The 12,140-nt window shown below is 50.8% G+C and overlaps 1 protein-coding gene across 1 annotated transcript; it reads right to left on the bottom strand.

Annotated features, from left to right (window-relative positions):
- Positions 1–3,122: 3,122 nt before the first annotated feature.
- Ppil3 (peptidylprolyl isomerase like 3) lies at positions 3,123–11,953 on the bottom strand. The gene is made up of 7 exons (XM_023712364.1): positions 11,848–11,953; positions 11,298–11,377; positions 10,679–10,753; positions 7,876–7,969; positions 7,344–7,411; positions 4,257–4,375; positions 3,123–3,524 (listed from the first exon to the last, which is right to left on the bottom strand). Exons 2-7 carry the CDS (start codon positions 11,298–11,300, stop codon positions 3,398–3,400), a joined length of 486 nt encoding a protein of 161 aa, XP_023568132.1. The 5' UTR covers positions 11,301–11,377; positions 11,848–11,953; the 3' UTR covers positions 3,123–3,397.
- Positions 11,954–12,140: the final 187 nt, after the last annotated feature.

Below are 12,140 nucleotides of genomic sequence, written 5' to 3'. Positions count from 1 at the left end.
TTTACTCCAGGAGCGCTCACCCCTTGAGGGGGTGGAAGGCGGAAACCGGCGCCATCTTAGGGCGCGGTCACACGCAGCTCCCTACATAATCCCAGCACTTGGGAGGCTGAAAACAGGAGGATCACTATGAGTCCAACCTACATAGTGGGATCCTGGAGACCCTGTACATCCTGTACTAAATACAAATAAAAATTATCACTTGAGGGTCAGGGAGATGGCTCAGTGGAATAAGTGCTTCCCTGGCAAGTGCAAAGGCCTGAGTTGAAAACCCGGTTCAAAAAAAAAAAAATTAACACTTGACTGATGACCTAATGTTCATTTCATGTTGGCTTGACATGAACTTTTTAATCACAAATATCTAAAGTGAACAAGAGAAAAGCATGTTCAAATATAAAAGCAAATATCAATTTTATACTGTAGAATGCTATACATTTGGCAGGTATTTAATACACCATATTAGCAACAACAAACCTTTGACTGTGGTTTAATTGCTTTTTAGCTTTTTTTTTAAAAAAAAATCATTTTTTTCCTTTTATTTATTGGATTACAGGATCTCTCTATGCAGCTCAGAGTCGTAGGACCCTCCTGTCTCAGCCTCCCCAGCACTGGGATTGCAGGTGTGCACCATCATGCCTGGTTTCAGGCCAGTGTGCTGTGCCTGGGGTTCCAGGGTCAGCAGGCATGTGGCACCAGGATTGAACTCAGGTCTTTGCTCTCACCAGGCAGGCGCTTAGACAGCTGAGCTATCTCCCCAGTCCCCTTTGTGGCTTTTATGGCCATTGAGTATTGCCTCAAAGAAACTGGCTTCACGTAGCCCACTAACTCCACTCTTCCTGGGGGCTCTGAATTCAGTTCCTGGTACCAAAAGAAAAGGTTCACTTCTTACAACTGAATCTGCTTTTATGTCCATCAGTTCCTTAAACTGTGGCTTAGAAGCTCAGTATGATTTGTACTGGCTATGGCTGTTGAGGCAGAAACAGCTAATGCTGGGCCCCAAATGACGCAGGTTGTGAGTGGATCTGGCTGCGAGATCATGCTTATGTGGCAGCTGGGCCAAGCACGGGGCACACACCAGCCAGGATCTGACAGCTTCTGACTGTGTACCCAAGGCGGGGACAGGCCCCATGTCTTGAATGCTATTGTTGGGCAAAGCAACCAGAGAAGAGAGACATGTCCACTGTCTAGGTAGTGCCAGGCCCCCAAATGTTACAAAACAGGTGGCCAGGTTGGCTGCTAGACTCCCCATGCCAACTTTCAGCCTACGTAAGGAACTAGATGACTTTCTTTTTAAAGGGAGAAAGACAGGCAGAACACCCCCATTCTGCTTTTCCTAGTCATTCCATTTCCTGCCAGATGGTGGAGAGGACAACACTGGCTCCCCACAGCCCCAGGACAGGTGGGCCTGGAAGGGCACTTTGGCCCTCAGTGTGCCTGTCCGGCCCAGCAGCCAGGGTACTTCCCTGCACAGACACTTTGATGGCTACAGCTAAGCAGACACTAGAAGAACAAACTTAAGAAACCAACAAAGAAACAAAAAAATCACCCTATGGCACCAGTTTTATTTTATTTTATTTATTTATTTATTGTGTGTGTGTGTGTGTGTGGACAGCTCAGCCCACCAGGGGGCGGGGCTGGCTGGCATGTGGTGCTGGGGGGTCGAACCGCAGTCCTTGTGCTTTGCCAAGCTTGTTCCAAGTAGGTGCTTGAGACCACTGCGCCATCTCACCAGCCCTGGCACCAGTTTTAAACAACTGGTAGAGTTGGGCCAGAGATAGAGTTCAGCAACATAAACACCTACCTGGCAAGCGCAAGGTCTCAAATTCTCTCCTCAGTAGTGAGGGGGGAAAAAGGGCAAAGTTCAGAGTAGAGTGTATCCCAGTGAGCACAAAAAATGTCTTAATGCTATCAACCTCTTAAGAGTGACCCCAAGACCCAAAGCCAAACAAAAGGCTATTGACACATTCAGGGAGGAGAGGTAGGAGACAAGGGTGGTAAAGACAAATTGGCCCAACGATACACTGCACCATACAGCTACTTCTAGAATGCAAAATGACTAAAAAGATAAAATGTGTCACACTGGTGTAACAGGTACTTCAGTTTAGTGTGAGATATAATTGGGAATACTCTAATTAAATGACACCAGTAATCCTAGCTGCTCAGAAGGGTGAGGCAAGATCTCAAGTTTGAAACCAGCCCAAACAAGACAGTTTTGTCTTCCAACAGGGTTGTAGTTGAGGCTAGTCTTTTTTAACTTTGTTTTGTTTTGTCCTGCGGTACCAGGAATTAAACTCAGGACCCTGTGCTTGCCAGGCAGGCACTTATTCTACTGAGCTACCTTCCCAGCCCAAGGCTAGTCTTGAACTCAAAGCGACCCTCCTGCCTAAGCCTCTCAAGGGCTTTGATTACGGGTGTGGGTCACCGAGGGCTGAGGATGAAGCTCAGTGGTAGAGCTCTTGCCTAATGCACAGGAGAGTCCTGGGTTCCAGCTCCCAGTACTAGAATAAAGAGTACTACATGGGGAGTCCCAAGTCCTCAGGCCAGCCACTGGGAGAAAGGACAAACCCAGGTCAATACGTGGCAATGGCTGTGGGAACAGCACGACCTAGCACAGGTGGTCTGTGCCGCAAAGGAACAGGTTCTTAGCAAGCCTGCAAGAGCGCCCGCTCAACAGCTCGGTCAGATGAGGGCGAATGTGGCAGAAATGCACCCCTCATGCTTCATGCAACCCTCAGTGGGCTCCTGAAGAGACGCTACTCACAGGTGAGAACACAGCGTTGAGTTACAACGCCTCAGGCACGTGGTGAGGGGCAGTGCACGAGGCCAGCAGGACCAGGACCCACAGGGCCTGTGCTCAGCCTGTGCACCACCCTGCAGCATTCTGGAGCAGGTCAGCCAGCAAACACTGCCACCGTGTCCTGGGCCTCGGCTCCACTGCAGGCCCAGAGACCCTTCTAGAACATTGTGCTGCTGGCTCCCTTTCTCACAGTAAAAAGCCAGGAGTGCACAGTAAGGCCCCTAAGTATGATCGGCATGGCAGCAGTGTGCAGCCAGTGTGCTCAAAACTGCTTGCCTTGAGGCTCCACACTTAAGAACACACACTTACATGGAATAAACGTTTTTTAAGTATCTTTAATATTAAAGTTAAAGAAACAGGGACAAGGTGGCACCCGCCTGCAATCCCGGCACTTGGGAGGCTGAGGCAAGAGGATCATCACGAGTTTGAGGCCAGCCTGGACTGCAGTGAGACCTTGTCTCTACCCCCTCACAAGAAAGGGTCCACTGGATTTTAGTAGAGGACATGCTGTACAACTCAAGGGTAAAGGCTGCTAGGCTCCTCAGCGCTGCCCCGACTGCGCTTGACGAAGCTGCTCTGCAGAGCCTCCGCCCAGTGACTTGTCTACTGAGCAAATGGGTTGGCGTGAATAGTTATGTCCTTAATGTGCACATCATTGAGAGGCCGATACGTCTTCTCATTTACTGGGAGCTTCTCCAGTTCATCTAGCGTCTCTAAACCATCTATTACCCTGGAGGAGAAGCACCACCATGTATGAAAATTTCCTCAGGGCCAGGGAGATGGCTCAGTGGAATAAGCGCTTCCCTGGCAAGCACAAGGGCCTGAGTTCAATCCCCAGTCCCCCCCCCAAAAAAAAATCCTCAGATTAAACACAGCATCTGTCAGGTGTGGTGGTGTGCAACTGTAACCCCAGTCAGTACTCAGGAGGCTGAGGCAGGAAGATCATTGTGGAGTTCAAGGGTAGCATGGACTACAGTGAACCTCTGCCTCAAAGAAAAAAAAAACTAAGCGAAAAAATATTTGAGATCTAAACACCTGTAACAATTACATTCTGAGATTAAAGGATCTCAGGGTGTGGTGGCCCATCCCTCTGGTCCCAGCATCTGGAAGACTGAGGCAACAAGATCTAAAGTTTGAGTCAAGTTTGGGCAGCTTATATGTTTGTGGGAAAGGCTGGGGACAGAGCTCCATGCAAAGGTCCTGGGCTCAATGCGCCAATGTCTGCCCGCCTTCCCACCTGTTGCCTGCCTGCCTCCCTCCTCGCTCTCTCCCTCCCTCCCTCCCTCTCTCTCTCTCTCTCTCTCTCACACACACACACACACACACACACACGACCAAAACCAGACCAAGTTCGAGTTTTCTTTCAGTGCTCTCCCTTGTTGGTTGTGTACCTGTTAGAACCTTGTACACACGCTAGCTCGCACGCACACTAGCTCGCAGCAGAACTGTGTGTAGAACTCACTTTCCAAACACGGTGTACTTCATATCCAAGTGGGGCTGTTTGCCATAGGTGATGAAGAACTGAGAGCCGTTGGTGTTTGGGCCATTGTTGGCCATGGAGACGACGCCTCTGACACTGTGCTGCAGAGACAGACCACAGCCTGGGTTTCAGCTTATCACCACAGCTCCCAAGCAGACACGTGCTCTTCACGTCCGCTCCTGAAGGGCCTGGGATGCACTGCGCTGGCATCTGCCTGGGCCACTCCATGCAGTTTGTGTTACCTGAAGCCCGGGGAAGGTGCAGGTGGCTTGTGTATGTGTCAAACCACATTCTCCATTTCATGGCACTGTCACTCGGGGAAGCTGCGGCAGAGCCGCAGGGCAACAGAAACAGCTCTGACGCGGACCACAGTGCCCCGGTCTGACGCCTGGCCCCATGTTCCTCCACATGCCAGACTCTTGCCAGCTCTTCCTTGCCATGCTCAGAATCCTGTGTACAGGGGCAGTGGACAAACTAACAACCAGGCAGCGGGCAGACAAGGCAGGTGGGGGTGGCACTCAATCTCGCTTGCTCACTCACCCGCTGCCTCACGCCCCAAGGGCACGGACAGCGCACCTCGGGCCCCTCTAGCCGCAGCTCCTAAGGGAGAACGACCTGGGGATGGTCTCTCCACTCCAGGATGGCGACAGGGTGTGCTTGCCAGGGGCTGCCACAGCACTGAAGGACCTTCCAGTCGGAAGTGAAGGCGAGGCAAGCTGTGCTAAGGGGAGCCCCACATGGAAGCTGTTACGAGGCCCAGACCACAGCTGTCATCCAAATACAAGCTTGCTGGTGGGCCCCAGCACTAGAGAGGCTGAGGATCGATGTGCGTTTTAGGCCAGCCTGGGCTATCTAGTGGGTTTAAGGTCTGCTGCACTGCAAAGTGAGACCTTGTCTCAAAAAGACCAAAACAGACAAACAAGGGGGGCTTGTGGGTTAGCTCAATTGTATAAGCACCTGCTGGGGTAAACCCAGTCAGGCCCCTGCGGTTCCATCTCCAGACCCACCCTTAAGGCAGCCTGAGCCAGCCAAAAAAAAAAAAAAAATCCTTCTTAAAACAAACAAATAAAAGCCCCCCCCCCAAAAAAAAAACAAAAACAAAAACTAAGGCTCTTTCTGAAAAGTGGCTAGCAATCATGCCTAACATTTGAGGCACAAACAGGAATAAAAGTACCATCTGCAAGTTAAGAAAACAAGTACTAGGGGCCGGGGAGATGGCTCAGTGGAGTAAGCGCTTCCCTGGCAAGCGCAAGGGCATGAGTTTAATCCCCGGTTCTGCAAAAAAGAAAAAAGAAAGAAAAAAAAGAAAACAAGTACCACCTCCTGATTTCTGAACTTTAGGAGTTACCACTGGCTGTTCCACCGCCTCAGCCTCCGAGGTGACCCCCTCGCTGTTCACACCATTCACACACCAGGTACGCGCCACTCGCGCTGGCACTGCGGTGCTTCTCCGACACCACAGGCGGGTAGGGCTCCAACTCGTGAGTGCATACACAGGCGTGGGTCACCGCCTGTGCACTACCGAGTGCACTACAGCGTATCTCCTTGCCATCACTGCCCACACGCTGTTCCTAAACCTCCACGGACGCAAACGACACACCGGAGCCCTGGGCCACGGGCTGAGCACAGGACCAGTCCTTCTTGGACAGACACTGCTCAGTGGCAGCACGCAAATGAGCGAAACGAGCGGGAGAACCCAGCCTACACTCCACAGGGGAAGACGGGCCTCCCTCACCCTGCTGTGAGGACGCAGGTGACCTCAGAACACAGCTGGGGTTTCTGTGGCCAACTGGCTGGCAGGCTCCTTCTGTCTGGGGTGAGATAAGGCCCTGATCGTTTCCTTATTTTTGAGACAGGGTCTTACTATGTAATCCAGGCTGGCCTTGAACTCATGGCAAACCTCCTGCCTCTGCTTCCTGAATGCTGGAATTAAAGGCCTGTGTTATAGAATTCCCGTAGTTAATTTTTGACACAGCTGATTACTGTTTTGTCTTTTTTAATGTATTTGATACAGGGTTTCACTACAAGCTTGGCTGCCTGGTGATCCTACTTTCAGCCTCCTCAGCACTGAGACTGCAGGGGCACCTGCCATGCCTGGCCTCAGTTGCTGGTTCAGTGTGCCTGGGGTGGGGCTACCGCAGCATGTGGTGCTGGTCCCTGCCCTTGCCCGAGCAGGCGCTTAGTCTGCTGAGCTGTCTTGCCAGCCCCGATTCCTGGTTTTAATTGCTACACTGAAGCAGCCATTAATTAAGCTCTGAAAAAGTTTTACCTCCTCCCAAATCCAACTAATATAATAAAACTAACACATACTCTTACAATAGTACAGTAAAAGAAAGTATCTGACTCCTACTGTCACCCTGATATGTAATCAATTTCAGAAATTTTGAAGAAAAAAAAAAGAAAAAAAGAAATTTTGTGGTTACAGATGTATTTTTTTGGGGGGGTGGGGTGGGGGTGGGACCAGAAATCTGCTCAGCACCTTCACTGAGCTATATCCCTGGCCCTGAGATTACACATGTAAAAGAACACATACGTACACAGGTATACAGACAGACAGCTCCTTATACATCTGTACACCTGTATCTACAGGTCTACCTCTCAGTGTTGAGGACTCACCCCAGCAGTGCTCTCCCACTGAGCCACATCCCTGGTCCATCTTTATTGTGGGCAGGGTCTAAGCCACTAAGCGTCCCAGGCGGGAGCTGGACGCGCTACCTTTCCAACTCGGCCTCACAGAGTACTAGGATGACAGGCACGCGCCCCATGTCTGGTCAAAAGAGGACTGGTGATGGCAACAGCCTGATCATGAGGTGGTCTCTGCTCCCCTCCCCTATCCTCTGGAAGGAGGCCACGAATCCTAAGACAGCACTAACACTTCAGGCAGGACTCCAATGTAACCACTACAGGCCGCAACTTGAGCCCTGTACCAGGCCAGGACACCCCCTGGGATCTCCCAGACTGCATTTACCAGCATGTGGGTACCACAGCACACCACACCAAGGAATGATGTCAGCCTTGGCCCGGAGCACGTGCACCTGCTTCCAGGAGCAGCCCACGTGGAGGGTGTACCTTAAGGTGCTCGCTGTACTCATCCTCAAACTTCCTGCCCCAGATGCTGCTGCCGCCTCTTCCGGTGCCTGTGTGCACAACAGCAAATCAAAGTGGGGCTCAGGGTTGAAAGGGTTCAGCTTTACTTCTTTTTTGAGACATGGTCTTCCTCTGTAGCATACACTGACTGCTCTTAAACTCTCAGGAATCTTCCTGCTCCGCTTCCTCAGTGCTGGGTTACAGAGCTGTGCTACTATTCGCGCTTTAGTGCTCAATTTTTAAAACTTTAGGACACTTTACAGAGTACCTCTTCAAATAACATTTGATGACATCTAGTATTTGCCCGTATTTAATTTTATAAGTCAGAAACTGAAATGTCCTTCCAGATAAAACAAGCAAAACCGCCACCCCGAGGGCTGATCCTGCTCGGATCCGGGGATAGCAGGCAAGTCTCTGACGCAGACTTTCCTGCTTGGGCACTGCAGCTCGGTTGCTCTCCCCATCTTCTCCCATGACACAGCCCAGCCCTGGCCCAAGCGACTGGAAGGTGTACCTGTCGGGTCTCCCGTCTGCACCATGAAGCCCTTGATGTTCCTGTGGAACACGCAGCCGCTGTAGTAACTGCTCGCACAGAGAGCCAAGAAGTTCTGCAAGAGGTGAAAGGGTGACAGGAGTGCAGCAAACGCCGGACGGCCAGAGCCAGCCACCCAGTGCCCCAGTCCCAGTTGCAGGGGTTCAACGTTTGAGGCCAGGCAGACGGCTCAGAGGCACGATCACCTGCCTGCCAAGCGCAAGTTCTCAAGTGCGATCTCTGGTACCAAAACAAAGTTTGAAGCCAACCTGTATCCTTATGAGCTCAAGGCCAGTCTGGCCTGCAATGTGAAATCCTGTGTCAAAAACCAAAACAATGTAATCCCAGCACTCGGGAGCCTGAGGAAGAAGGATCATTACAAGTTCTGTAAAGGGTTAACAGAGTCTTGTGCCTTAATTGTAAAAAATTATAAAAACTGCTTGTGCTTCCTGTTATCTGCTCTAAGAAAAGTGTTCTCCCTTTCGGCTCAAGGCTGTTCAACAATAAATAACTGTTTCTTGTCAAGGCAGCAAGCTAACACAAACTCCCTCCCCAAACATCTTCTGTAACATAGCTTAAGATATATCTTGTAAAAATATGCACTTATCACTAAGCTGTGAAAGACCGTTTAGTTATGAACAGTTTGCAGCTGTGTCAAATGAATGCAGTTTCTGTTCTTCTGTCCTAGATAACAAGTGTGCTTACCAAGCTGGATGTGGTTTCTGTTATAAATACCCCCTTGCTACCTACATTCGGGGTCACCCAGCCTTCTCCTGCGAGACAAGTGGCTGATGGACCTGAGCTCAGTAAATAAAAGGCTCTATTCAAATTTCTATCTGGCTGACCTGGTTCCTATGCAGAGTTGACCCATAACAGTTCAAGACCAGCACGAGCTACAAATGAACTCAAGGCCACCTTAGCAAGCAAGACCTTGTTTCTTTTTTTTGTGGTACCGGGGATTGAACTCAAAATCTTGTGCTTGCTAGGCAGGCACTTATGAGGCTGAGCTATCTCCCCAGGCCCAAGACCTTGTCTTAACAGAAAAAGGTCTGGTCCAGTCCAGTCACCCTTATTGGAAACACTAAAGAGCATGTTCAAAACCCTGGCTTTCAGGCTTTGAACAGAATCTTTTTGTCTTTTTGAGAAGCAGCTGAGGCTGGCTGAGCTCACTTTGTAGCTCAGGCTGGCCCAGAACTTGCAACAAACCTCCTATTAGCTGTGGATGCTGTCACTTCCCAGCTGAAGACACTGTAATAGGTTCCTTTTGCTCTGGAACCAGATGTGCGACCTTTGGCAGGGCTTCAGCAGGCCCTGCTGCACCCTCTATGCCCTGCAAGCAAGCCTCTGACAACTCCCAAGGGGCCCTGTGCCTGCTGCTTCTCTACCCAGAGCCCAGGGCCTTGTTCTAGAAGCCAACCCTCTGTTACTGAACTTCTGAAACCTTCTTTTGGTGTCTTTGAACAGATTAATTTTTGGTTTGCCTCAGCCTCATGAGTGCTGGGATTACAAGTGAGCCACAATGCCCAGCTCCTCCCCATTTTTTGTACTACTGGGGACTGAACCTAGAGCCTTCACATCAAGATTCATGCCAAGCCTTATTTTTAAATTTCATCTTTTTTTTTTTTTTTTTGGCGGAACCAGGGATTGAACTCAGGTCGTTGCAAGTTCTACTGAGCCATCTCCCTGGCCCCTAAATTTCATCTTGAGACACAGTCCCACTGACTTGCCTGGGCCCGACTCAAACTCACAGTCCTCCTGCCTCAGCCTCCCACAGCAGTGGGACCGTAAGTGTGCACCCTCTTGGATAACGCTGTCTTCATCTTTTTCTATGTAGCCCTGCTCATTTCTCTCTGAACCCTGTATTTGAGGCCTTTACCACTCTGCTCAATGGTCTTGTGTCCCAGATAGAACGTGAGCGCTAGGAAGGCAGGAATGTCTCTGGCTCACTCTGCTGGAGACCATGCAGGACGGCTGATCACAGCAGCTGAGTGGTCACAGAGGCCTGACTCTTCCCCCGTGCAGCCTGTCGAACAGTCAATGCATGGCTCTCCTTTCTGCACCCTAACGAGGACCTGAGGAAAACGAGCCACAGGGAGAAGATCTGGATGCCCCAGGTACAGACAGATTGCCTGCCTTCTCTTTGACCCACTTCTGCTAATAAGAAACTAAAGAAAAGTGGAAATTAAGCTTGTAACTATAGTGGCCAACTCTTCCTGACCAAGGTTTTATAGAAAGTGCTTTAGATTGTAGAATTCCACTTCAAAGTGGTCATCCTAAACCTGGTGAGGTGGGGTGGGGCACACCTGTAATCCCAGCACTCAGGAGGCAGAGGCAGGAGGATCATTGGGAGTTCAAGACCAGCCTGGGCTACAAAGTGAGCTCAAGGCCAGTATGAACTGTACAACAAGATCCTGTCTCAAAACAAAAAATGAAGTGGTCATCCTGCTACATTAACTGAATTTTAAAACCTGAATAGGAGGGGCCAGGGAGATAGCTCAGTAGAATAAGCGCTTCCCTGGCAAGCGCAAGAGTCTGAGTTCAATCCCCAGTTCCGCAAAACAACAACAACAACAACAAAAACACCAAACCTTTCCATCCCAGGCTTGCCAAGTGGGCCCACCCCACCCCGATGTGCTAAGCAGGGTATGGTGGGCTCACCTGTAATCCCAGCACTTGGGAGACTGAACAGGAAAACTATGAGTCCAATCTACGTAGTAAGACCCTGTACATCCCGTACTACATACACAAGAAAATAGATAAATACGCCGTTAATAATGGCACTCACCTCACATGCCTTTGGCGTCCGCTCGCAGAAGACTTCTATCTTAATATCACCTACATCAGTGTGCAAGGTCACAGACTGAGAGAGAGAGAGATCACACACAATTTCTCCAGGTGACGACAGGTGCTGTCAGTTCCCTGACTACTAAGAGAACGATCAAGTGCAAGACAAAACGCTGCCTCGAGAGTGGCAGAGCTGGGCCTTCTTTCCCTAAACTTACTTCAAAGGCAAGAAAAAGAAGCCTAGAAATGTAAATGTTTGGGAAAAATCCTATTTCTGTTAAATTTACTTTTATTTCTTTCATTATTCATTTATAGGTACTGAGGACTGAACTCAGGACCTTGCGCTTGCCAGGCAGACACTTATGTTGCTGAGCTATCTCGCTGGCGCTGTTGTTTCTGACGGACGGGGTCTCCCTATACAGCACAGGCTGGCCTCAAATTTGCAAGGATCCTCCTGCCTCAGCCTCGCAAGGGCTGGAATTAAAGGTGTGTGCAGTCATGCCCAGCTATACTGCATGCTTTAATATCCTATAATGTATTTCTCTTGTCACTGAAATTCCCATAGAATTTCATTTCCCCAGGATGAATTTCAAAAATTCATGTAATTTTATAAAACTTACCATTTTTACTTTTTGGTTTCAGTAAGTGCTACTTAATTTCTCAGTCTCACAGAAAAAAACTTGCAAGTAAGCTTCTGCTCCTAGAAGTGAACATAATTAATTCATTTTCTTGGTTGCACATGCTTTTTTTTTTTTTGGTGGAACCGGGCATTGAACACAGGCCCTTGGACTCGTCAGGCAAGCGCTTATTCTACTAAGCTTGCTCCCCAGCCCCAGTTCTTTTTTTTTTTTTTTTGTCGTCTCCATTCACACACGCTTATCTTTACTGCGTATTTGAAGTAAGTCCCCGATGAAGTCCTGGAGTGAGGAGACCGAGTTACGGACAGGAAGGGAGCCGCGTCCCCTCGCGGTCTTCCCCTCCCGCGCGCCCGCGCGCCCGATGACGGGAGAATCCCCGCGCCAACCCGCCGGGTGCCACGCGCGGCGCGCAGCACGAAGGGGGAGTCCGAGCAGCAGCGGGGTAAGCGCGGGGACGCACTGAGGCAGCCCGAGACGCAGGGCCAAGTGGCGGCCGCCCAGGTCGCTCCCGAGACGGTCCGCCCACGCGCACCGCGGAGGCGCCGGCGAGGGGCGCGGGCCGTCCTTCCCAGCGGGGGCTGCCGTTCTCCCGCACCCGCGGCTGAAAGCGGAGCAGCTGCGCTCACTGGCGGTCAGGGCCACCCGGAACCGCCCGCCCCGCCCCGCCGCGGGCGACACACAAGCCGGGGAGCCCCGCGCCGCCTCCGGCCACCGCTCCACGGCCCCACCTGGAGTCCACAGGCTACGGCGCGACCGCGTCCCGGAACTCTCCGGGAGACCTCCTGGGGGCGACGGACCGGGCCACGCCCACTTCCGGACCTCGGC

This window comes from Octodon degus, unplaced genomic scaffold, assembly GCF_000260255.1.
Source record: "Octodon degus isolate 3935 unplaced genomic scaffold, OctDeg1.0 scaffold00025, whole genome shotgun sequence".
NCBI lineage: Eukaryota > Metazoa > Chordata > Mammalia > Rodentia > Octodontidae > Octodon > Octodon degus.
This window is presented reverse-complemented; position numbering and strand designations above follow the sequence as displayed.

What these genes read in the sequence shown, in the direction of transcription:
- Ppil3 (XM_023712364.1), bottom strand. An exon ending in GGACGCCAAAGGCATGTGAG is followed by an intron (nt 7,970 to 10,678) that starts GTGAGTGCCATT and finishes CACCTCTTGCAG; the next exon opens with AACTTCTTGGCTCTCTGTGC. An exon ending in AGTACAGCGAGCACCTTAAG is followed by an intron (nt 4,376 to 7,343) that starts GTACACCCTCCA and finishes CTGTCTCTGCAG; the next exon opens with CACAGTGTCAGAGGCGTCGT.